Source organism: Paroedura picta, chromosome 1 (assembly GCF_049243985.1).
Source record: "Paroedura picta isolate Pp20150507F chromosome 1, Ppicta_v3.0, whole genome shotgun sequence".
Classification (NCBI taxonomy): domain Eukaryota; kingdom Metazoa; phylum Chordata; class Lepidosauria; order Squamata; family Gekkonidae; genus Paroedura; species Paroedura picta.
In genome coordinates, this window is record NC_135369.1 from 14540749 (window position 1) to 14562864 (window position 22116).

Sequence of the window (22116 nt, forward strand, 5' to 3'; positions counted from 1 at the left end):
AAACTGTCCCTCATAGTATGATTCACACAATTGCTTCCGTACTCCTTTCTCACATTCTCTCTTACATTTGCTCTTTTCTAACACACACACACATTTTCAGCCTCAAACACACTCCCTTACATACATGGCTTCCCACATTCTCCTGCACCTTCTCCCCTCTCATACACACGATGTCACATACATCTCCCTCTCCCTCTCCCTCACAAAATCTGCATCAACAGCAGGGCCCTAATTGGGGCCACCACTTTCCCAGGCGGAAGTTCAAACAAATATATGGAGAGGAGGGCAATCAGGATTTCCCTCAAAACCAAGGGAAAGTCCTAGAATTCTGTCTTTAAACTAGAGCATCTCCAGTTCCTACAAAACAAAAAAACAGATTCTTCTTCTTCCTTTATATCTCTGCTCTGTTTTTTAAGTTCAGAGAACCTCCTAATCATTTCCTTAGGAAAAGGAATTTCCTTTCCTTTCCTTTCGCCTTCAAGCCTTTGGCCCTGAAAAGGGAAGCGATTCTCTGGAACCTGACTGAAATAGATCTACCCCCAAAAATACAGCGGGGGGCGGGGTGGGGGAGAGGGGTGATCTTGAAAGTTGGGAGGGTCACAACTGGGGCCAGAATCTGGACCACATAACTCCGGGTTGGGGGGGGGGGCACCAATCATTACGGATTTTTCCCTTGGATATATTTTTACACCACCTGCTCATGTCTTAGGTATTGTATTGTATTTCCGAGTAAGCACGCCTTCAATCTGGACAGTGCATAGAATCATAGAATCATAGAATCATAGAATCATAGAGTTGGAAGGGGCCATACAGGCCATCTAGTCCAACCACCTGCTCAACGCAGGATTAGCCCTAAGCATCCTAAAGCATCCAAGAAAAGTGTTTATCCAACCTTTGCTTGAAGATTTCCAGTGAGGGGGCGCTCACCACCTCCTTAGGCAGCCTATTCCACTGCTGAACTACTCTGACTGTGAAAAACTTTTTCCTGATATCTAGCCTATATCGTTGTACTTGAAGTTTAAACCCATTACTGCGTGTCCTTTCCTCTGCAGCCAGCAGAAACAGCATCCTGCCCTCCTCCAAGTGACAACCTTTCAAATACTTAAAGAGGGCTATCATGTCCCCTCTCAACCTCCTTTTCTCCAGGCTGAACATTCCCAAGTCCCTCAACCTATCTTCATAGGGCTTGGTCCCTTGGCCCCAGATCATCTTCGTCGCTCTCCTCTGTACCCTTTCAATTTTATCGATGTCCTTCTTGAAGTGAGGCCTCCAGAACTGCACACAGTACTCCAGGTGTGGTCTGACCAGTGCCGTATACAATGGGACTATGACATCTTGTGATTTTGATGTGATGCCTCTGTTGATACAGCCCAAAATGGCATTTGCCTTTTTTACCGCTGCATCACACTGCCTGCTCATGTTTAGTTTACAATCCACAAGTACCCCAAGGTCTCGTTCACACACAGTGCTACCTAGAAGCGTATCCCCCATCCAGTAGGCATGCTTTTCATTTTTCTGACCCAGATGCAGAACTTTACACTTATCTTTATTAAATTGCATCTTGTTCTCATTTGCCCATTTTTCCATTGTGTTCAGATCTCGTTGAACTCTGTCTCTATCTTCCGGAGTATTTGCCAGTCCTCCCAATTTGGTGTCATCTGCAAACTTGATGAGTAGTCCCTCCACCCCCTCATCTAGATCATTAATAAATATGTTAAAAAGTACCGGGCCAAGCACCGAACCCTGAGGTACCCCGCTACTCACCTCTCTCCAGTCTGATGAAACACCATTGACAACAACTCTTTGAGTGCGGTTCTCTAACCAATTCCCTATCCACCTAACGATCTGAAAATCCAGATTGCAGTCCTTCAACTTATCCATCAGAACATCATGGGGAACCTTGTCAAAAGCTTTACTAAAATCCAAGTAAATGACATCAACCAAATTTCCCCGATCTAGCAAACCTGTTACTTGGTCAAAAAAGGAAACTAGGTTGGTCTGGCAGGACCTGTTGGAGACAAATCCATGCTGACTTCCTTGGATCACCAAATTGTCCTCCAGATGTTTGCAGATCGCTCCCTTTAATATCTGCTCCATTATCTTCCCCACAACAGAGGTCAGACTCACTGGTCTGTAGTTTCCCGGGTCATCCTTCCTCCCTTTTTTGAAGATCGGAATAACGTTTGCTCTTTTCCAGTCCTCCGGGACATCTCCAGTCCTTAAAGAGGTTCCGAAGATGATGGACAAGGGCTGTGCAAGTTCTCTGGAAAGTTCTTTGAGTATTCTCGGGTGCATTTCATCTGGACCAGGGGATTTGAACTCATCCAGTGCAGCTAAATGCCTCTCGACAACCTCTCTATCCATGTTAACCTGCCACCCAGACACTGTCCTTTGGCTACAGCCATCTCTAGACGTGCCTAAACACTTTGACCTGTGGGAAAAAACAGATGTAAAATAGGCACTAAGCCTTTCTGCTTTCTCTGCATCTTTCGTTAGAGTTTGTCCATCCGCACCCAACAGCGGGCCTATTGCCTCCTTTACTTTACGTTTGCTCCTCACGTAACTGAAAAATCTTTTCTTATTACAGTGGGCTTCCCTGGCCAATCTTAGCTCACTCTCAGCTTTGGCCTTTCTGATGATTGATCTACAGTGCCTAGTAACCTGTAGGTACTCTTCTTTAGAGCTCTGTCCTTCCCTCCATTTCCTGAACATTTTCCTTTTCTTTCTTATTTCCTCTTGAAGTTCTCTGTTCATCCAAATAGGCTTCTTAGAGCTCCTGCAGTGTTTTCGTATTTCTGGAATAGTCATTGATTGAGCATGCAATAGCTCTTGTTTGAGTAGCTCCCACCCTTCACATGCTCCCTTCCCTTCCAGCATTCTCGTCCATGGTATGACACTCATCATGTCTCTGAGTTTATTAAAGTTTGCCCTACGAAAATCCAACATCCGCGTCTGGCTACAAGCTTCCTTGGCTCCCCATCTCAAAAGGAATTCTATGAGGACATGGTCACTTCCCCCTAGGGTCCCCACCTCCTTCACCTCATCCACCAACTCTTGCCTGTTGGTCAGTATTAAGTCCAGTATGGCTGAACCTCTTGTGGGTTCATCTACCATTTGATAAATGAAATTGTCAGCCAGGCAGGTCAGAAACTTGCATGACTGAGGACGCTTCGCAGAGTTTGTTTCCCAGCACACATCTAGGAAATTGAAGTCACCCGTGATGACAAGGTCCTGCCGTTTGGATATTTTCTCAAGCTGCTCACAAAGTGCAGCATCCACATCCACTCGTTGGTCAGGCGGTCGGTAGCAGACACCAACCACCACACTGTTTGTTTTCCCCTCGCTTATTTTCACCCAGATGCTTTCCACTGTAGATATGCTCTCCTTCACTAGAATTTCCTGACAGGTAAGCCCTTTCCTCACATACAGTGCCACTCCTCCAGCTCTTCGATCTATTCTGTTTTTTCTGAACAGTTCATATCCATCCACCATTACATTCCAGTCATGAGAATCATTCCACCAAGTTTCTGTGATGCCTACTAGATCATACTTTTCCATCAGCATGAGAAGTTCCAGCTCTTCCTTTTTATTGCCCATGCTTCGGGCGTTAGTATAAAGAGTTGCAAGAGAAATCGAGAGGGGGTGTCAGGTGTGCTTCCCCCCTCCCCTTTCATGCAATGTATGCACCCCCAGCAGCCCTCGCCCGCCTTTAGGGAAGGGGATTGTAAGCCGCTTCGAGAGTTAAAGCGGGGTATAAACCCCCCCCCCCACTCTTCTTCCTCTCCTTCTCCATTACATTCAGCGCGGCTTACTTTCCGAGCATGCCTGCATCATGCAGCGTTGCAAGAGAAATCGGTGACGGGTATTGGGGGGGGGGGGGGTGCTGTCCCTTGCAATGCAATGCAATATATGCTCCCCGAGCATCCCTCGGCCGCCACTTGGGAAGGGAAGGCGATTGTAAGCCGCTTCGAGACTGAAAGCGGGGTCTAAAAGGGCCAACTCTTCTTCCCCGCCTTCTCCCTTCCGCTGAGCGCGGCTTACTTTCCGCGTCCCCTCTGGACTGTGCGGGACGGGGAGGGCTGGGCGTGCTTCCCCCCCGCTTCCCCCCATGGCACGGCATGGCCCCAGTGCGCGCCGAGCGGGCGCCGACGGCTGCGGGGGGCGGCCCCGGCTGCCGGGGGTCTCTCTCTGGGGCCGGCCTCCCCCTCCGCTGGCGCCGCCCCGTCCGTCTCGCTTCCCCCCTGCCTCCGCCGGCTGCCGCGGCTCCTCCTCCCTCTGCCTCCCCTCCCTCCCTCCCTCCGCCTCGCAGCCAGACGGCAGAGCACAAGCGGCGGCGGCGGCGGCGGCGGCGGGCGAGCCGGGAGCATGGGGGCGGCGGGGAGCGGGCCGCGCCCTTAGCCGCCTCGACCCCCTGCCCTGCCCTGCCCTGCCCTGGCCTGCCCTCCGCTGGGAGCCGCTTCCTCGACGGCGCCGCCCCGCCCCATGGCCGAGTGGTAGGCGCCCGCCGGGCTGGGCTGCCTTCTGCTGGGGGGGAAGGTCGCCCCGGGGAGCCCCCCGCCCGCCCCGGGACCCCCACCATGGCGTTCACCTTCGCCGCCTTCTGCTACATGCTGACTTTGGTCCTCTGCGCCTCGCTCATCTTTTTCGTCATCTGGCATGTGAGTCGGGGGCCGGCGAGGGGCGCGGGCGAAGTTGGAAGGGTACCCGGCGGGGGGGGGCAGGGGGGATCTGGCTCCCTTGGGGGTGGGGGGGGAGATGCCTTCAGGAAAAGGGGGCTTTGGGAGAGGAAGAGGGGGTCGTGTGGGGGCGCAGGGCCCAACCCCCCCCCCTTTCCCCACAATCTCGATGCCCTTTCCTCTGCCCTGGTTCCTTGAACTCAGCACCTGCTGTCCCTGGCTGGAGTGGGCGAAGGGCTTCTGGCAGGGCAAAGGGGAGAGTGTGGGCCTTCGAATGCGGGAGGCTTTGATGGGGTCGCAGCAGCCCCCCCCCTCCCCTCCCCATGGATGTGGGGACCCAAAGTTAAGCCGAGGCGGCCATGTGTCTGGCACAGCGGCTGTGGCGTTAGTCTGCAGGGGGCGACCGGGGCCTGCGGGAGCCTGGGAGAAATTGGGGGCCAGTGGGCTGGGGCTCAGAGAGGGCAGCTCTGGGGAGCTTGGTGGATTTGGGGTGGGGGAGCCTGTAAACATGGCGGTGCAGGATGGGGGGGGGAGGCCCACCGTCATGGGTCTGGCGGTTTCAGTGGAGCGATGGTGGCGTCTGGCTGGGCACCGTGTAGAGGGGACGACTGGAGTCTATGGATTTCGGGGACACTTGACGGCCAGCCTTCCTTCTGGGCCTGGCTGAAGGAAATGGTTTATGGTGTGCGTGTGTCTCTCTCTCTGTGTGTGTGGACTATTTCTGACGAAAGATCCAGATTCTGGCCCAGACTGCTGGAGAGATGGACCGGAACCCCTGGCTTCCCCCTTTCTCTCCCGGATGAGAAGGTTTGGGGATCTAGGGCTGTTCTGGAAGCGTTCCTCTCTTCCATACCTTGTTAAACATTTAGAACTATATATTTTAAAGGAATTAGGGGGAAAGGGGGTAAAATCCCCCTCTTACTCTCCTTATTAATATCCCCTGGAAGGGCTAAAGAATCATTGGGGGAGGGACGGACGGAGGGATTCTGGCTGTGTATCCAACCTGTCTCCTGGCAATGCCCCCTCTCCGGGGCTACCTGCATCTCACTTTGTCTCACCCACCTCCTCTGTCTCTCCCACCCACCCCTTTCCCTTCCTTTTGGGTGACGCTTCCAGGAATCCCAGAAAAGAAAACAATTCCTCCACCCGTTCTGCCTGCCTTTCTCTGCCATCGCTCCCCTCCCAAACTCCCTATGCCTCCCCCCCTTCCATCCGTAACTAAGGAACCTGGCTCCGGTTGCCATGGGAACTACATATGTTTACAAAATGATGCTCCCCTACTAATAATCCGGATGCTACCATCTTTTAACCCCTTTCCTGCTGCAGCTCTGGAAGCGCCCTTATCACCACGCACCCCTAACCAATTCTTTCCTGCCAATTGAACAAAAAAACCCAAAATCCTTCTCAGACACTGGCCATTGAGGGAGGAGGAGGAAGATGCAGCTTTGGAAGAGGCATCCTGCTAGGACCACGAGGGGCATAGGTCCAGGCATGCCCACAGGAGGTATAGCTACACATTTATGTTGTGGTGTGTGTCGTTTCGCTATCTGCCCTCCTCATGATCCTTAGTACTGCCGTGTTTTATTTTCGGTGGTATTGGTGGGGGTCCCACCCCACTATTTCAGTAGGCCAACTGGAGGCTTTCCATCCAAAATGGCGACTGTGAGCATGGCATTGGGTTGAAGTTTGGTTTGGGGGAATTCAAAGTGTAAGCCAGTTTGGTGCAGTGGTTAGGAGTGCGGACTTCTAATCTGGCATGCCGGGTTCGATTCTGCGCTCCCCCACATGCAACCAGCTGGGTGACCTTGGGCTCACCACGGCACTCATAAAACTGTTCTGACCCAGCAGTGATATCAGGGTGTCTGTTGTGGGGAGAGGAATGGGAAGGCGACTGTAAGCTGCTTTGAGCCTCCTTCGGGTAGAGTAAAGCGGCATATAAGAACCAACTCTTCTTCTTCTAAGTTTGTGGCATCTTGGTTTGCATCTCTCTCACCGTCACACGTAACAGGGTGGATCTGGGTGACCCACAGCAGGACTTACACGCTAGTATCATTGAGCATACGTAGAGTGTCCTCCTGTTTTCAGACATAGGACTTAAATGACCTCTCCGAGCTGCATTCCCTCTGTAGCGTGATCCTTGTTATGGCAAAACAGAAAAATGGGAGAGGGCTTTTGTAATGCAGGTGAGTAACCTGGCCTCTGCCAAGGTCCTGCAGTCTAATCTTGAAGCAAGAGTCGTTTCATTCCACCCCTTCGAACCCAACCACCTTTTCCCTTTCCCCCCTCTCTTTTACAATAAACCTTCCGCTCCTTCGTGTTCTGCTAGTGGCCACAGTGAGGCAGGGCGAAGGCAGAGGTCATCACGCCTTCCGTCGGAAGCCGCGTGATCCCGCACACATTTCTGCGTACAAGTACAGTTCGATCTCTATTAAATAAGCTTACGCATCTCCAAATGCTTGCCTAATTCCCCCCGCCCTCGGAGAAATCCAGGCCACGCCAATGGAAGGAGGGCGCAGCAAATGCACACGCAGTTCCGTTCGGCAACACAGAGAACTCAGATTAGAACAGCACGTTCCAGAGAATTCCTGCCTGGGAGCAAACCATATGCCTCCCATGTGGAGGGAAATTAGCTGCAAGCCGTCCATCCCAGGTGAAATCCTTCCACCTTTGGCTACACGGCCTCTTGCACGGAGGGTCTGGAATTTGGAAAGAGCCTCTTTGCAAGACCTGGAGGAGTCAGGGCTGGCCACAGAGGCCATTGGTTCGACATGATATCATGCTTCGTCCTTTCCAGTATCCGTCTGCGGGTATCTGTGATGAGCAAGAAGCGTATCCAACTTCCATGCACAGGGCTTGGCTCTAAAGTCCAGCATTTTTTCATTCCCCGAGCGCCGGGTCACTGCGACACGCCGATGCATTCACGGCCAATCTGTTGTGACTGAGAATGTGTCAAAGCAGGTCACTGCAAAAGGACCTTGCCCCAATTCTTAACTCACAGGGGCATAAAGGGGAGGGGGGACCCGAAGGTCTCCAAACATCGAAGCAGCTGCATGGCTTTCCCCTCTGACTTGTCGAATAAGTACGGATCACTCCTAATGACGGGTCACTGTGAGCCCTGGGAAGGGTAAGTTAGCTTTTGGAAGAAAACAAAGGAAGTCGGAATGCAACTTTTTGAAGAAGAGCGTTCTTTCATGCGCGCCAGCGGCAGGATGTTGTGTACCTTTTTAAAAGATAATCTACGTCGCGTTGAGCATCTGACCTGTTGCTGCCCCCTCCTGGCTCGTGGCTGCATCTTTGAAGTCAAGGCACAGCTCTTTGGAAAGACATCTCTCTGTCTTTTACAAGCGGTTTTTGGCCACGTGACCCCTGCGTGTGCTGAAAAGACAGTGGCTGATACCGTCCTGGGTTTCTAGCCCTTGCGAAAGAAGAAAACCAGAGTTTTAACCCGAAATATTAACCGTTTTTGGATGGATCAAACTGTTACTGGTGTCTTTTGGGAGTCGGCACTGGCTACGATAGAGGCCGAGGAGAACGTGCAGAGATCGAGCGGGAGCAAGATGGGCCGTCCTGTCAGTCCGCCTGTAAAAGCAGAAAAGACCAAGAGTCCAGCAGAAGCTTAGCACAAATTGTAGCAGGCTAGACGCTTTTGTGAGTCATCGCTCGCCTCAGTAGCATCTAAAAAGTCCAGCAACAGCTAAAAAGTTAAGAAAATTTGTGATGGGCTAGGCACTTTTGTGAGTCACTGCTCCAGGAAAAGAGCAAGGGGCCAGTTGCACCTCAAAGACGAGTAACATTCGTGGTAAGGTGCGAGCACACAGTGACTCACAAAGCCTCATTCCCTGCCCCAAAATGTGTGAGTCTTTTAGCTTCCACTGGACTCACACTCTTTTCCTGAAGAAGTGAGCAGTGACTCGCAAAAGCTCCTCGCCTGCCACAGATTTTGTCGGCTTTTTTTTAGGTTCTAACGGTGGACTCTCAAAGGGACATAGAGCTGGAAGGGGTTTCTTAACCAATCTCCTACATGGTGCAGGAAATGCTCATCTTCCTTCTCCAGTGACCCCTGCTCTATGCCCACAGGAAGGCCAAAATCCTCCAGGATCCCTGGGCCAACCTGGCCTGGAGGAAAATATCTTACTGATATCAGAAGGGCGAGTGGCATGACCTTGGGCATGTCCGTTTGCCTAAATTCATAGGAGCAGAGCTTGGGCAGGTGTCAAGAACAGGGTGAGATAGGGTGCTTTAGATCTTCAAATACGTGAATGCAACCGAGAGAGGTCCGCGAACGTGCATCTTATAGGTCAGGGCTGGCCGTGGCTCCCTCGTCGGCTGCTTGAAATACTTGTTTGTTGCATCCTACAGCGGCAGGGCAGGGCGGGCCCTGAGACCGTATTAGGGGTATCTTTGCCAAGCAAAAAATAGAAGGAGTTCCCCCCTCCTCCAAAACCGATGGGATAAGTTCAGCAGTGTGTGGGGATGGACCTAGGGGGGCAAGTGTGGTGAAGGCCGTTCAGCCACCTCTGGAGCATCTTTTGTACATTTCAACCCATGTCCCAGGGGTGGAGCACGTTCCTGACATGCATGCACCTGTGGGTTCAATCCCTCACATCATCCGTTAAAGATCTCAAAGGTGTGTGTGAGAGCCCTTTCTCTGCCGGAGACCCTGTTGACTGGAGTCGGTTTTGTTATAATTGGGCGGTGGGGGACGGACGGACGACAGGCTGCGGGTGCATCTCAGCACACCCGTCCCCCCGTCCAGAAGGTTCCGGGTTCAATCCCTGGCATCTCCAGTCAAGGGATCTCGAGGAGCAGATGGTGGGGAAAGACCTCCCTCCGTCGGGAACCCGGGAGATTCTCTGCCAGGCAGAGGAGCCGTTAGACAGGCCCCTGCTCCGACTGGCGCCTGGTGCCTTTGTACGATTTCGCGTGGGCGAGCTTCCGATCCGATTCCGCCCCGTGGGGGTCAGCGCCGCCTGGCTCCTGCCCACGGCCCCGCGTCCCCCTCGCCCTCCACGGCCTAGCGCCTCATGCTCCGGCCTCGGAAACGTAATGTGCATGCGTGCGTGTGTGTGTGTTTGGGAAGGGGGGGGCACTAATGTATGCCGAGCGCCCTTGGAGAGTACAAGCAAGGCAATTTTGCCCGCTGGGTATGGTTTTAACTTGCTGGGTCCCCACAATTGGCAGCTGTTGTTGCCCTGGCAACGGATTGAACCTCCCAGGCCTGGGACGTTGAGGTGAAAGGAGACTCACGCTATATTTATTTTTTCCCCCCCTTCGCCTTTTTTCTCTCTGCTCCCCCCTTTTCTCCCCGTCGGGGGCAGGTTCTGATCTCAGTGGGGATATTGGGGAGGGGGGGAGCCGTGTGTGTGGGGGCGGCAAGGAACGGAACAGCCATGGCTTTTGATATTCTTTTCTCGTCGGGGGGAAAAGAAACGCCGGCGTGGTGTGAAAATAATACCACGAGGGACAGCTCGCCCCCGGTTCCCGGGAGGGCTTGGCTGATTGGCTCCCAAATTTCCCCAGTGGCGATTGGGGAGGGGGGGGGGAGAAAGTTTCTTGGAGTAAGGTGTAGGGGGGTGGGAAACGGCTGCAGGTCTCGAGGGGATTGCGTGCCAAGGTAGCCAAGAGTTGAGAAATAAGGATGCCGGTGTTGGGGGGGGGGGGGAGCGTAGCTTTGTATGAAAGCAATGCCCTTGGTGGGAACAGCCACCATGCGGAGGTGCAGGAATTGGAGTTGCAGGCTTTGGTTGTGGTGGAGAGTTTGTGACTTCCCCAGTGATGGGCAGTTAAGTGTAAGCTAGGCCCCGATTCTTGTACCCTTTCGTTGATGGAGGATAAGTCCGTCGATGGTTATTTTACCACGATTAAGTAGAGACTCCACGAGCAGAGGCAGTAATCTCGTTCATTTTTTTTTCTTTTTAGGCAAATAGATAATGTAAAAGAAATCGCAACATGTGATTCTGTGGTGTAAACCAAAAACGGGAAGTGTTTTTTTCATCAGCACCCCCTTAGTTACATAAAAATTTTAAATAAAAAAGCAGTCTATAAAGTACAAGAATAACACTTGAGGACAAATGTTTATATTCTGCCTTTAACACGTAGAACTCCTCGTTTCTACTGCATTGCAATACACTTCTGTACAAGGTTTGAAATGATTTCTTATTCTAGATTTGTTTCCTGGTTTCATGCAGAGAAGGCATGCACCATCTCTCCTGGAATTTCGTTAACTGGTCTCTTTCTCAAATAAGATGTTAGTTTTGCCGTCGTTGCCTGCTTCGCAGGTTTGTTTTCCCTCTCTTCAAATCTTGAGCAGATGTCTGCTTGCCATTTGGCTGCATAAATAATTCTAGCCTTTGCCACCATATATATCTGAATCTCTCTTCCAAAATGTTTGGCAAATTGTTCAGCAGTAATCTTTTGAATGCAAGTGCGGTGGGGATAATTACAGGGCAGGATTTGGCCTCCGTCTCCTCCTTTATAAGCTTTCCGGGGGCTTTTGTTCAACCACAGTGGAAAACGGGTTTCTGGATGGGGTGGCCTGGGAGCTAGGGTTGCCATCTTCCAGATGGCACCTGGAGATATCCTACTATTACAGTTCATTTCCAGATAAACCAAGATCAGTGAAAATGGCTGCTTTGGAAGAAGAAGAAGAAGAAGAAGAAGAAGAAGAGTTGGTTCTTATATGCCACTTTTCCCTACCTGAAGGAGGCTCAAAGCGGCTTCCCTTTCCTCTCCCCACAACAGACACCCTGTGGGGTGGGTGAGGCTGAGAGAGCCCTGATATCACTGCCCGGTCAGAACAGTTTTATCAGTGCCGTGGCGAGCCCAAGGTCACCCAGCTGGCTGCATGTGGGGGAGCGCAGAATCGAACCTGGCATGCCAGATTAGAAGTCCACACTCCTAACCACTACACCAAACTGGCTCTCTGGTGGACTGTAGGGTAGGTGGACTGTAGGGTATTCTACCCTTCTGAGAGCCCTCCCTCAAATCCTGCTATCCTCAGACTCCACCCTGCCGAATCTCTAGATATTTCCTGACCCAGAGCTTGCAAGCCTAGCCTGCGGCTGCTCTCAGTGTCCTTGTCGTCCTGGTCTCTCACCCTCCCTTTACAGCTTCGATAACCAGACATCTCATCCGATAAAAGAGTAGTAGAAGGCTCACAAATCCAAGTTCCGGTCAGCTTTTGCCACACAGATTTGTCATGAGAAAGAAACTGGGCCTTCTGCAGTTACCGGTTGCGGCCTGGATCAGGTTCAAGGTTCTGGTGTTAACCTCTAAGGCAATGGTTCCCAACCTGGGGCTCAGGACTCCTTTGGGGGTTGAACGACCCTCTCACAGGGGTCGCGTCAGGGCAAGTAGCTTGCCAGGGGAGGGGGGGGCTGCCGCTGTTTCCACTCCTCCTGTAGGCGCCCATGCATGGTGGGACAAGAATCAGAGCTGAACTGAGAAACCCCGGGAAAAAAGCCATTTATATACAATCCTGAACAATGGATCTTCACGCCATTGGTTAGTTTTGGTTTAATTTCTGTGAAAGAACCCTTGCATAATTTCATGGTTGGGGGTCAACACAACATGAGAAACTGGATTAAAGGGTCGCAGCATTAGGAAGGTTGAGAACCACTGGTCTAAGGCCATCCGTGGTCTGCGGGGCTGGTCTAAGGCCATCCGTGGTCTGCGGGGCTGCCATATCTGCATGGCTGCCTATCACCTTATGTCCCCTGCAGGGCACTTTGCTCTGTGGGTGCAATTCTGTTGGAGATCCCTAGCTCGAGGTTTGCCTGGCCTTGGCCTTTTCAGTCCTGGCCCTCTTCTACCAGGTCTTCGGCTGTGGTTGTTGTCAGTCATTCAGCCGTCTCTGACGCCTGGCGATCCCGTGGCACAGCTGATGCCGCGATCCCTGATCCCGCACCGCCTCCAGTGCAATTAAGATCTGGGCCCATCCCTGAACGACCCCAGTACCCTCTCCGAGAACCCATAAAGAGGGACTGAAAATGGCAGTCCAGAAATACCCAGCACCCCACAGCGTCGGCCTTTATGTGCGTCTACGTCAGGGGTAGTCAAACTGCGGCCCTCCAGATGTCCATGGACTACAGTTCCCAGAAGCCCCTGCCAGCGAATGCTGGCAGGGGCTTCTGGGGATTGTAGTCCATGGACATCTGGAGGGCCGCAGTTTGACTACCCCTGGTCTACGTGAAGCGCTTGATGGCAGACGGTTTTCAAGAACCACAAAACACCCCACTGACGTCAATCAGGATCTTAAAAGGCTGAATGTCTGCATAACAACATCAGTTAATTACAAAATTATATGACCTTTATTGTGCACAACTTGATTTTTTTTTAAGCATTAAAAACATACATAAACAGCCCATGAGCTATTGCAAGAACAGTGTTACATGCCCTAAATATCGCCCTAACGCGCTTCGGCCCATGTAGAGCCTTCTTCAGAGGTCTAATTATAACGCACACTTATTCCTAAAACATAAGATATGCATGGCAGCCAATAAAAATATCAAGAACTGCTTTAGAATGACACAGTCAATCAAATAGTTAGAATGGAAGATGCCTGTTTACCAGTTGTTAGTTCCCTTCCAAAGGCTGGCAAAAATTTCAATAGTGTGTTCAATTGTTAGGGCATGGATTGCAGAAAGTAAAGGTTTTCTAGGCAAGAGACGCCCAGAGGTAGGCTTGTGCGCTTTGGCGGCCAGATCTGCAGTGTGGGAGAGAGGGGCAGTGCCGGTGCATCAGTTGGCGCATGCATGCAGGCACAGAGCTCTGCGCTTGTGTGTAGGCGCCAGGGTGCGCTGCCACCGGCGCCGCCTCTCCCCCCACCCAACAGTGCTGGCCATCTCGGACTTGAATGGCGGCCAAAGAGTGCCGAAGCGCACAAGCCAATTCTGTGGTTTACCATTGCCAGCCTCTGTGTAGCAACCATGGCCTATCTTGGTGGTCTTCCATCCAAACACTAATCAAGGCTGACCCTGCTTAGCTTCCAAGATCGGGTTATCCTTATCCATTGTTCCTCTTAATATTTGTGAAACAGCCTGGGGGGTGGAACGTGTCCGGGGTGTCCGAGAGGGAATAGGGCTAATCAGGGTGCGGCCAGCTGGCCGTACCCTGATTGGCCCTCCCTCTCCAGCTCCCGCCCTCCTTCCCTTGATGATAGCCACTTTGCTCTCAGACGCCTGTGTGAGAGACACAGAGAGCCCTGCCAAACAGCTAACAAGCCCTGATTACCGAACTGCAAAGGAACCCTGATTCCCTCCTATAAACGAGCCCTGATTACCTCCTATGGCTCCTGATGCCAGAGAGAGAGAGAGAGAGAGAGAGAGAGAGAGATCTGTGCCTGTTGGTGTCCCCTGGGTCCTAGCACCCATTGCATTCCTGGTTGCAATGGACTTTATTGCTAGTAGAGCAATAAAGTTGAAAGCTGTTCAACTTTTTAATACAGCAGTTCAATCCCCAAAGTTTGCCCCTGGTTCCTTCTTTCCAAGTTACAGGGGAAACTGTCCGGTTGTTCCGGGGTGCCAGTTCCAAACAGATTGGCTTGGCTGATGGGAGGCCATGGCCGGCCCCTTCCAAGTCCTGACCAGGGCTGACCCTGCTGAGCTTCTGAGATCCTAAGTGATTGGGGTAGCCTGGGTTATTGCGGCCTAGTCTCCTTTTATAGGTTTTCTGGTTGTGGTTTTTAAAGGCTTGTTAACTGTTAGCGATTTCTTTGCTTTTTAGTGATTTTGGTCATGTTTTGTTCTGTAAGTCATTTTAAGTAGGTCTCTGGAGCATATACTTGGTGTAGTGGTTAGGAGTGTGGATTTCTAATCTGGCGAGCCAGGTTTGATTCCCTGCTCCCCCACATGCAGCCAGCTGGGTGACCTTGGGCTCCCCACGGCACTGAGAAAGCTGTTCTGACCGAGCAGGAATATCAGGGCTCTCTCAGCCTCATCCACCCCACAGGGTGTCTGTTGTGGGGAGAGGAAAGGGAATGCGAATGTAAGTCGCTTTGAGACTCCTTCGGGTAGAGAAAAGCGGCATATAAGAACCAACCCTTCTTCTTCTGTACTTTAATCATTTAAACTGTCCCAGAGGCTGTCTCTATATCCTATGTCAGTGAGTTCCACATGTCCTTTGGCTCTGTGTGAAAAAGCACTTCCTTCTTTGCCTCTCCTGAATCTACAGCCCACTGTTCAACAGCCCTTTGTGTTTCTAGAGGGAGAGGACAGAGAAAGAGCAAGTTAGCCTCTGAATCATTCTTCAGGCTTCAGAAGTGGTGCAATCGTGCAGAATATGGTTGGGAGGCATAGCCGGGTGCACACCTACCTGGGCCCCCTTCCCACCCCCGCCGGGCCTATCAGTGGCCATTTTGAGAGAGGGGTGGGGGGTCGACATGACCACATATGATCACATCACCTGATAACAAATTTTAAAAATACGTTAAACATAAAAGATCTCCCACCCATTTGGGAGATCCTTCCAGGGCCGTCACGAGACCCCAGGGCTTCATGAAATCCCGATTGAGGGTTCCCGCCTCAGATGATCCAGCGTTCCTTCAGTTCTATCATCCTGCCAGGACCGCTGGGCTGTTATGCGTCAAATGCTTCAAGCCTTCAAAAACGCACCGTGCAAATGCTCTGATAAAAATCACCAAAGAGTACTCTGCACAGAGCGACGTTTCTCTGATGTTTTGCAAATCCCTGGCCGAGACCAGTATTTATTCATGCAAACTTTGGGACTGTTCCTCGTAGTATTTACTTTATTGGCTAACGACGATGCCATTAACTAATTTTTTTAAATTTATTCTTTTATTGATTTTTCACCCCTTAAAAAAAAAAAGAACCCTCTTTTTTTCTTTTCTTTCCAAAAAGCCTTGGCTCTTTTGCTTGTCAGAGGCGCCCCTTCCCCACGATTTGTAAAAATCTCGACCGGGCGGCCAACGTAGTGAGATTCCTAAAACCTCTTGATTACTTAGCACAACTGCAGAAAGATGATTAGCGTAGCCGCGGAGGGCTGGGGAGCAGAGAGAAGCAGGAGATAATTTCTGCCCATGGCTTAATTTGAGCAAGGACTCAAGGGGGCTCAGCCTTCAAGATCTGTTTTTCATGCCCGGTCTCCGCTCAGGAACATACGAAGCAATAATGTGTTATTAGCTTAGGGAATTCACTGCCACATGACACAGGGATGGCCAGGAGCTTGAAAGTCTTTTAATAGGACGAGGCAGTTTCACGGCAGACAGGGCTCTGAGTCTTGACAGCAGAGAGTAGAATCTTTCCCCGTTCAGAGGCAAGATGGATCTAATGATCCCCTGCTAGTTTCCTGACTGCCAGGTGTTGGAATATGGGGGGGTTTCCTGCCCGGTTGCAGCAAGGAAGGCTAAATGGAGCTTAGTTCTGAGATCTTGTGGCATATGTTATCTGAGCGTGTGCAAAGTGTTTCCCTCTCACTGTTGAATAACCCGTCAGCTTGGTGTAGGGGTTAAGAGTGGCGGCTTCTAATCCGGAGAGCGAGGTTTGATTCCCCGCCCCTCTACGGGCAGCCAGCTGGGTGACCTTCGGCTAGTCACGGTCCTGTTAGAGCTGTTCTCACAGAGCAGTTCTGTCAGAGCCCTCTCAGCCCCACCTACCTCACAGGGTAGTCATGCGGAGAGGAAGGAAAGACTCCTTCAGGTAGTGGAAAGCAGAGTATAACAACGGAGTCTGTCCTCATCTCGCAAGATCTGAGCAAGGTTGCTAATGATAGGACATTTTGGCAGTCCTGAATTCGTAGGGTTATCATAAGTCAGAAGCGACTTGCCAGCACATAACCCACAAGCATTGAATTCAGTGCCACAGAAGTGGTGGCAACTACAAGCATAGCTTTAAGAGGGGACTAGATAAATCTATGGTCTGTCTGTGGCTCTTAGTCACAAAGTCTAGAGCAGGGGTAGTCAAACTGTGGCCCTCCAGATGCCCATGGACTACAATTCCCATGAGCCCCTGCCAGCATTCGCTGGCAGGGGCTCATGGGAATTGTAGTCCATGGACATCTGGAGGGCCACAATTTGACTACCCCTGGGAGAGAACACTCTGTCTGAGGCAGGGATGCTCTGTTTACTTGGTGTTGGGGGGGGGGGCTGCAGTGGGAGGGGCTTCTGGAGTTCTGGCCCTGCTGGTAGACCTCCTGATGGCCCCTGGGTTTTGGCCACTGTGTGATACAGAGTGTTGGACTGGATGGGCCATCGGCCTGATTCAACATGGCTTCTCTTGCGTCCTTATAAATAACCTCAGCCATACTAATGGAGTGACCACCAGGGTTTTCCCTTTTGCCATTAGAAATAGAGAGAGAACTTTGCACAGACTAAGATATCTGCAAGGGGGGTCCAGGGCTGAGGGAGGGGGGAAAGTCCCTGGCCCGGTCAGGGAAGACACCCCCACCAGGGGCTTGAAGATGATACAAGACCAAAGAGATCAGCAGCTCTTGAGTAGATTGGATAAATATTTATCTGGCATTGTACAGAGCGGTTAATTAGACAATGACCTAATTTGGGTGTGTTATTCGGGCTGCGTAAAAATCTGTACCCAGGGTGTCTCGCGGTGGATGCTGAATTTTAGACATGATTTTAGACCCTTTTAAGACCCTTTTTAGACCCTTTTTGATGCTGCGGCTATTAATAAAATGGCATTATGAAAGAATTCTCTGGCACTGCAGATAATCTGGATCTCTCCCCACAATGAGTTAAAACCAACCTGAACTTCTTAATGGTGGATGCTTCAATGCAGCTAGTTTTTATTTTGCGGATATGGTTTCCCAGGCCTAAACTTGCACCTGTGGATCTCCGGACTTCTTTGTTTACTGATTTAGATATTTATACCCCACTTTTCTGCCCAGAAGGGATCCAAAGCAGCTTCCAAAGCTCTCACCTCCTTTTTACAATCTTCACAGTGCTTTGTGAGGTCAGCTGAGGACCTGTGACGGGCCTGAAGTCAGCCAGCAATTTTCTGGGGCAATAAAACCAAAATCAGAGTCCAGTGACACCTTTTAAGACCAACAAAGATTTATTCAAGTCATGAGCTTTCGAGTGCAAGCACTCTTCCTCAGACTTGCACTTGAAAGCTCACGTCTTGAATAAATCTTTGTTGGTCTTAGAAGGTGCCACTGGACTCTGATTTTGTTTTGTTGTGCTGCTTCAGACCAACGCAGCTACCCACTTGAATCTTTCTGGGGCAATGTAGGGCTTCTGCCACTCTTAAGCACTGCATCCCACTATGCAGTGATTCCACATTCGCAGTGGCAGGCCTACTGCAAAGTAGAGACTCCTTCCTATACTCCCAAGTGACTCTTGCGGGGATTTCAGGGCTTGGGGAACTGTGTTGTTTTCTTGGAAGCCCTGTGCAGTAGGCCCTGTGAATCCAAAGGGATGCACTGGTTCTGCTCTTGCTCCCAGCTACATTGGGGCTTTCTAATGAGGCACTGAAGGTTTGAAATTCACCACCACAAGGTTCAGTGATGACCACTAGTTTATATGGCTTTAAAGAGGGATTAGACACGCTAATGAAGGAGGAGAGATTTGTTTTGCCCGATTTACCATGACGACTTAGAATCATAGAGTTGGAAGGGACCTCCTGGGTCATCTAGTCCAACCCCCTGCACCATGCAGGACTTACACAGAACCTAAATGTGGGCCTAAATAACCCAGGCTGCTGTGCTGAGTGCTTTTCTGATATTCCATCAAGGGCTAGGGTCTCAGATGGACAGCGTGACATACTGGTTAAAAGCGGCAGCCTCTAACACGGAGAACTGGATTTGATCCTCCAGGCCTCCCAAGGAAGCCTGCTGGGTGAGCAACTTCATAACCCCCCTCCAATCTAAATCTGACCAGTCCTCCACACGCATCTAGCTGGGTAACCTTGGGCTAGCTGCACTTCTCTCAGAGCTCTCTCAGCCCCATCAGCCACTGAGCCTCCTTCGGGTAGAGAAAAGTGGCGTAGAAGAACCAACTCTTCTTCTTCATCTTCTTCTCCTTGTTCTCCTTTTCCTCCTCCTCCCCCTCCTTCTACTACTACTACTACTACTACTACGTCTCTGTCTCCTCCTCCTCTTCCTCTTCCTCCTCTTCGTCTCCTTCTCCTTCTCCTTCTCCTTCTCCCTCTCCCTCTCCCTCTCCCTCTCCCTCTCCCTCTCCCTCTCCCTCTCCCTCTCCTTCTTCTTCATGGCTTTGTAAAATGTGAGCAGATCTGGGTTGGGGGGAACGTGATGTTGCTCAGACTTCTAAATATTTGAGATTGGGTTTGGTGGTTCTTTTGGCATCACCCATCAGCACCAGCACGGGCCAGAAATGTCCTCCCTTCCCCCAGCGCACGCATGCCAGAACAGCCTCTTCCCCAGGGACCGGATTCCACACAGAACAGATAGGCTTCTTCGGAGCGACATGAGCTATAGAGCCCTGGGCACAAAATAAATCAGGGAGTGCAAAGGCCGTCGATGCCAGGCCTGTGAACTGGCTGCTGTTATGAACATACAAAGCCGCTTGATGCAGAGTCTACCAGTTGGTTCAACTCGCTTAGCACCGACCGCTCTGACTGGCAGCTACTCTCCAAATTATGTGGCCACAGCCAGTCTTTCCCAGTCCCTGGTATTTGAGGGCCTTGTAAGGGGAGGCAGCAAGGATCAAACTTGGGGGCTTTGGTTGTTAGGTGCGAAGTCGTGTCCAACTCATCGCGACCCCATGGACAATGATCCTCCAGGCCTTCCTGTCCTCTACCATTCCCCGGAGTCCATTTAAGCTCACACCGACTGCTTCAGTGACTCCATCCAGCCACCTCATTCTCTGTCGTCCCCTTCTTCTTTTGCCCTCAATCGCTCCCAGCATTAGGTTCTTCTCCAGGGAGTGCTTGCTTCTCATGAGGGGGCCAAAGTATTTCAAATCCTCCAAGTGACAACCTTCAAATCCTCCAAGTGACAACCTTTTAAGTATTTGAAAGGTTGTCACTTGGAGGAGGGCAGGATGCTGTTTCTGCTGGCTGCAGAGGAGAGGACACACAGTAATGGGTTTAAACTTCAAGTATAACAATATAGGCTAGATTTGGTGTAGTGGTTAGGAGTGCGGACTTGTAATCTGGCATGCCAGGTTTGATTCTGCACTCCCCCACATGCAACCAGCTGGGTGACCTTGGGCTCGCCACGGCACTGATAAAACTGTTCTGACCGAGCAGTGATATCAGGGCTCTCTCAGCCTCACCCACCCCACAGGGTGTCTGTTGTGGGGAGAGGAATGGGAAGGCGACTGTAAGCCGCTTTGAGCCTCCTTCGGGTAGGGAAAAGCGGCATATAAGAACCAACTTCTTCTTCTTCTTCTTCTAGATATCAGGAAAAAACTGTTCACAGTCAGAGTAGTTAAGCTGCCTAAGGAATAGGCTGCCTAAGGAGGTGGTGAGCTCCCCCTCACTGGCAGTCTTCAAGCAGAGGTTGGATACACACTTTTCTTGGATGCTTTAGGATGCTTAGGGCTGATCCTGCGTTGAGCAGGGGGTTGGACTAGATGGCCTCTATGGCCCCTTCCGACTCTATGATTCTGTGATTCTATGATATACTTTGGGGGCTTTACCCATACCCAAACAGTGACCTTTCTGGACCCCATTTCGTATCAGGTGAGGACTGTTTTTGTGGCTTATGGGGCTTTGAAGTCAACTTCTGCCTGGTGAAGAGAAAGTATTTCTGGAGAGTGACTTTCCTACCCACTAGCAACACATTAGAACGTAAGAGAGGCCATTTTGGATCAACCCAGTGGCCCATCCTAAGTCAACAGTCTGTGTCAAACAGTGGCCAAAAACTAGGTGCCATCAGGAGGTCCACCAGTGGGGCCAGAACTCCTGAAGCAGTCTCACTGTGGCCCTCCAGGCACCGAGAACATAAGAGAAGCCATGTTGGATCATACCAATGGCCCATCCAGTCCAACACAGTGGCAGAAACTCAGGGACCCTCCAGAGGCCCACCATTGGGGCCAGAACTTCAGAAGCCTTCCCATGGTTGCCACCCAAACATCAAGAATACTGTCCCAGACAGACTTTCCATCTATACCTTGTGTCTAAGAGCCATTCATGGGCCTCTGCTCAGTACGCTTATCCAGTCTCCTCTTCATGCTGCCTGTACTTGTAGCTGCAGCCACTTCCTGCAGCAATGAATGCGCCACGTTCAACATCTGCGAGGGATCAATGCCACAGCGGGAGAGGGCCAGAGTTTCTCTCCCCTTGGCCCCATGACTTATTCTTCCAGCTGAAGAGGAACATTTTGTCAAGTGACAACAGACTCACAGAGACCCCCTTCCACTGTGCATTCCAGGCAAGAGATGGAGAAGAGGAGAAGAAGAACTGTTTTTTTAAAAATACCCTGCTTTTCACTATGCAAAGGAGCCCCAAAGTGGCTTACAGATACCTCTCCCTTCCTCTCCCCACAACAGACACCCAGTGAGGTGGGCGGGGATGAGAGAGCTCTGAGAGAACTGGGACTGGCCCAGGGTCACCCAGCTGGACGCGTGTGGAGGAGTGGGCTCTCCAGATTAGCGTCTGCCGCTTTTCAACCACTACACATGCCAGCTCTGAGGAGAGGTGGTTGCCAATACCGGCCTCTGCGTTGCAACCCTGAACCCCTCCAAGCGTTGACCGTGGCCAACCGTGGCAGGGGTAGTCAAACTGCGGCCCTCCAGATGTCCATGGACTACAATTCCCATGAGCCCCTGCCAGCGAATGCTGGCAGGGGCTCATGGGAATTGTAGTCCATGGACATCTGGAGGGCCGCAGTTTGACTACCCCTGGTGCTGAACTTCCAAACTCAGACAAGAGGCCGCTCTTCCCTGTGAGCTGTCCATAGTGCTGAATCTGCAGAGCATACTAGTCGTCGGGCGAAATCCCGCTTTCAAAATCACGCACGCAGGGGAAAGGGGGCTGTCACACCGACACGGCCGCTCTGCGTGTTGTCTCATGTTCTTCTTGTCGAATGCTGCCCCTGCGCAAAATAATAACAACAAAGGCCTGAATGCTCACGGTTGGAAGAGATTTCCACCTGCAAAGTACAACTCGCCTCCCTCCACCCACCGTAGCCTCAAATGCCCCCCCCCAAGTGCTGCTTCTGGGGTCAGGGGACCCCCAGGAATCGCGAGAGGTGGGAGTTGGAAGCCTAGGAAGGGTGTGGGTGGACAAAACCCACCCAAAAAACCCACTCTGCTGCAGTATCGCTGTTTGAATCTGCCGTTATTTAAATTCATTTTAAAACTTAATTCCACCTGCTTTAACTTTGTATGTTACATAATCTGGTACTCCGCCCTGAGCCGGCTGGCTGGGAGGGCAGTCTAAAAACCTAATAAATAAATTAATTAATTAATAGAAATGTCACGCGCCCCTTCCGCTCATGGAAATCATCCGTGGGATCCAAGCCCAAACTGTGGAGAAAATGACTATATCAGGGCAAAGACTATTCT

At 51.3% G+C, this 22116-nt stretch overlaps 1 protein-coding gene across 1 annotated transcript in view; it reads left to right on the forward strand.

Annotated features, from left to right (window-relative positions):
* Positions 1–4304: 4304 nt before the first annotated feature.
* Positions 4305–22116, forward strand: part of CNIH2 (cornichon family AMPA receptor auxiliary protein 2) — an 84145-nt gene continuing 66333 nt past the window's right edge. The window contains exon 1 of the mRNA XM_077323002.1: positions 4305–4658. Coding sequence (XP_077179117.1) covers positions 4578–4658 — 81 coding nt within the window. The 5' untranslated portion in view covers positions 4305–4577. The remainder of the gene's footprint in view (positions 4659–22116) is intronic.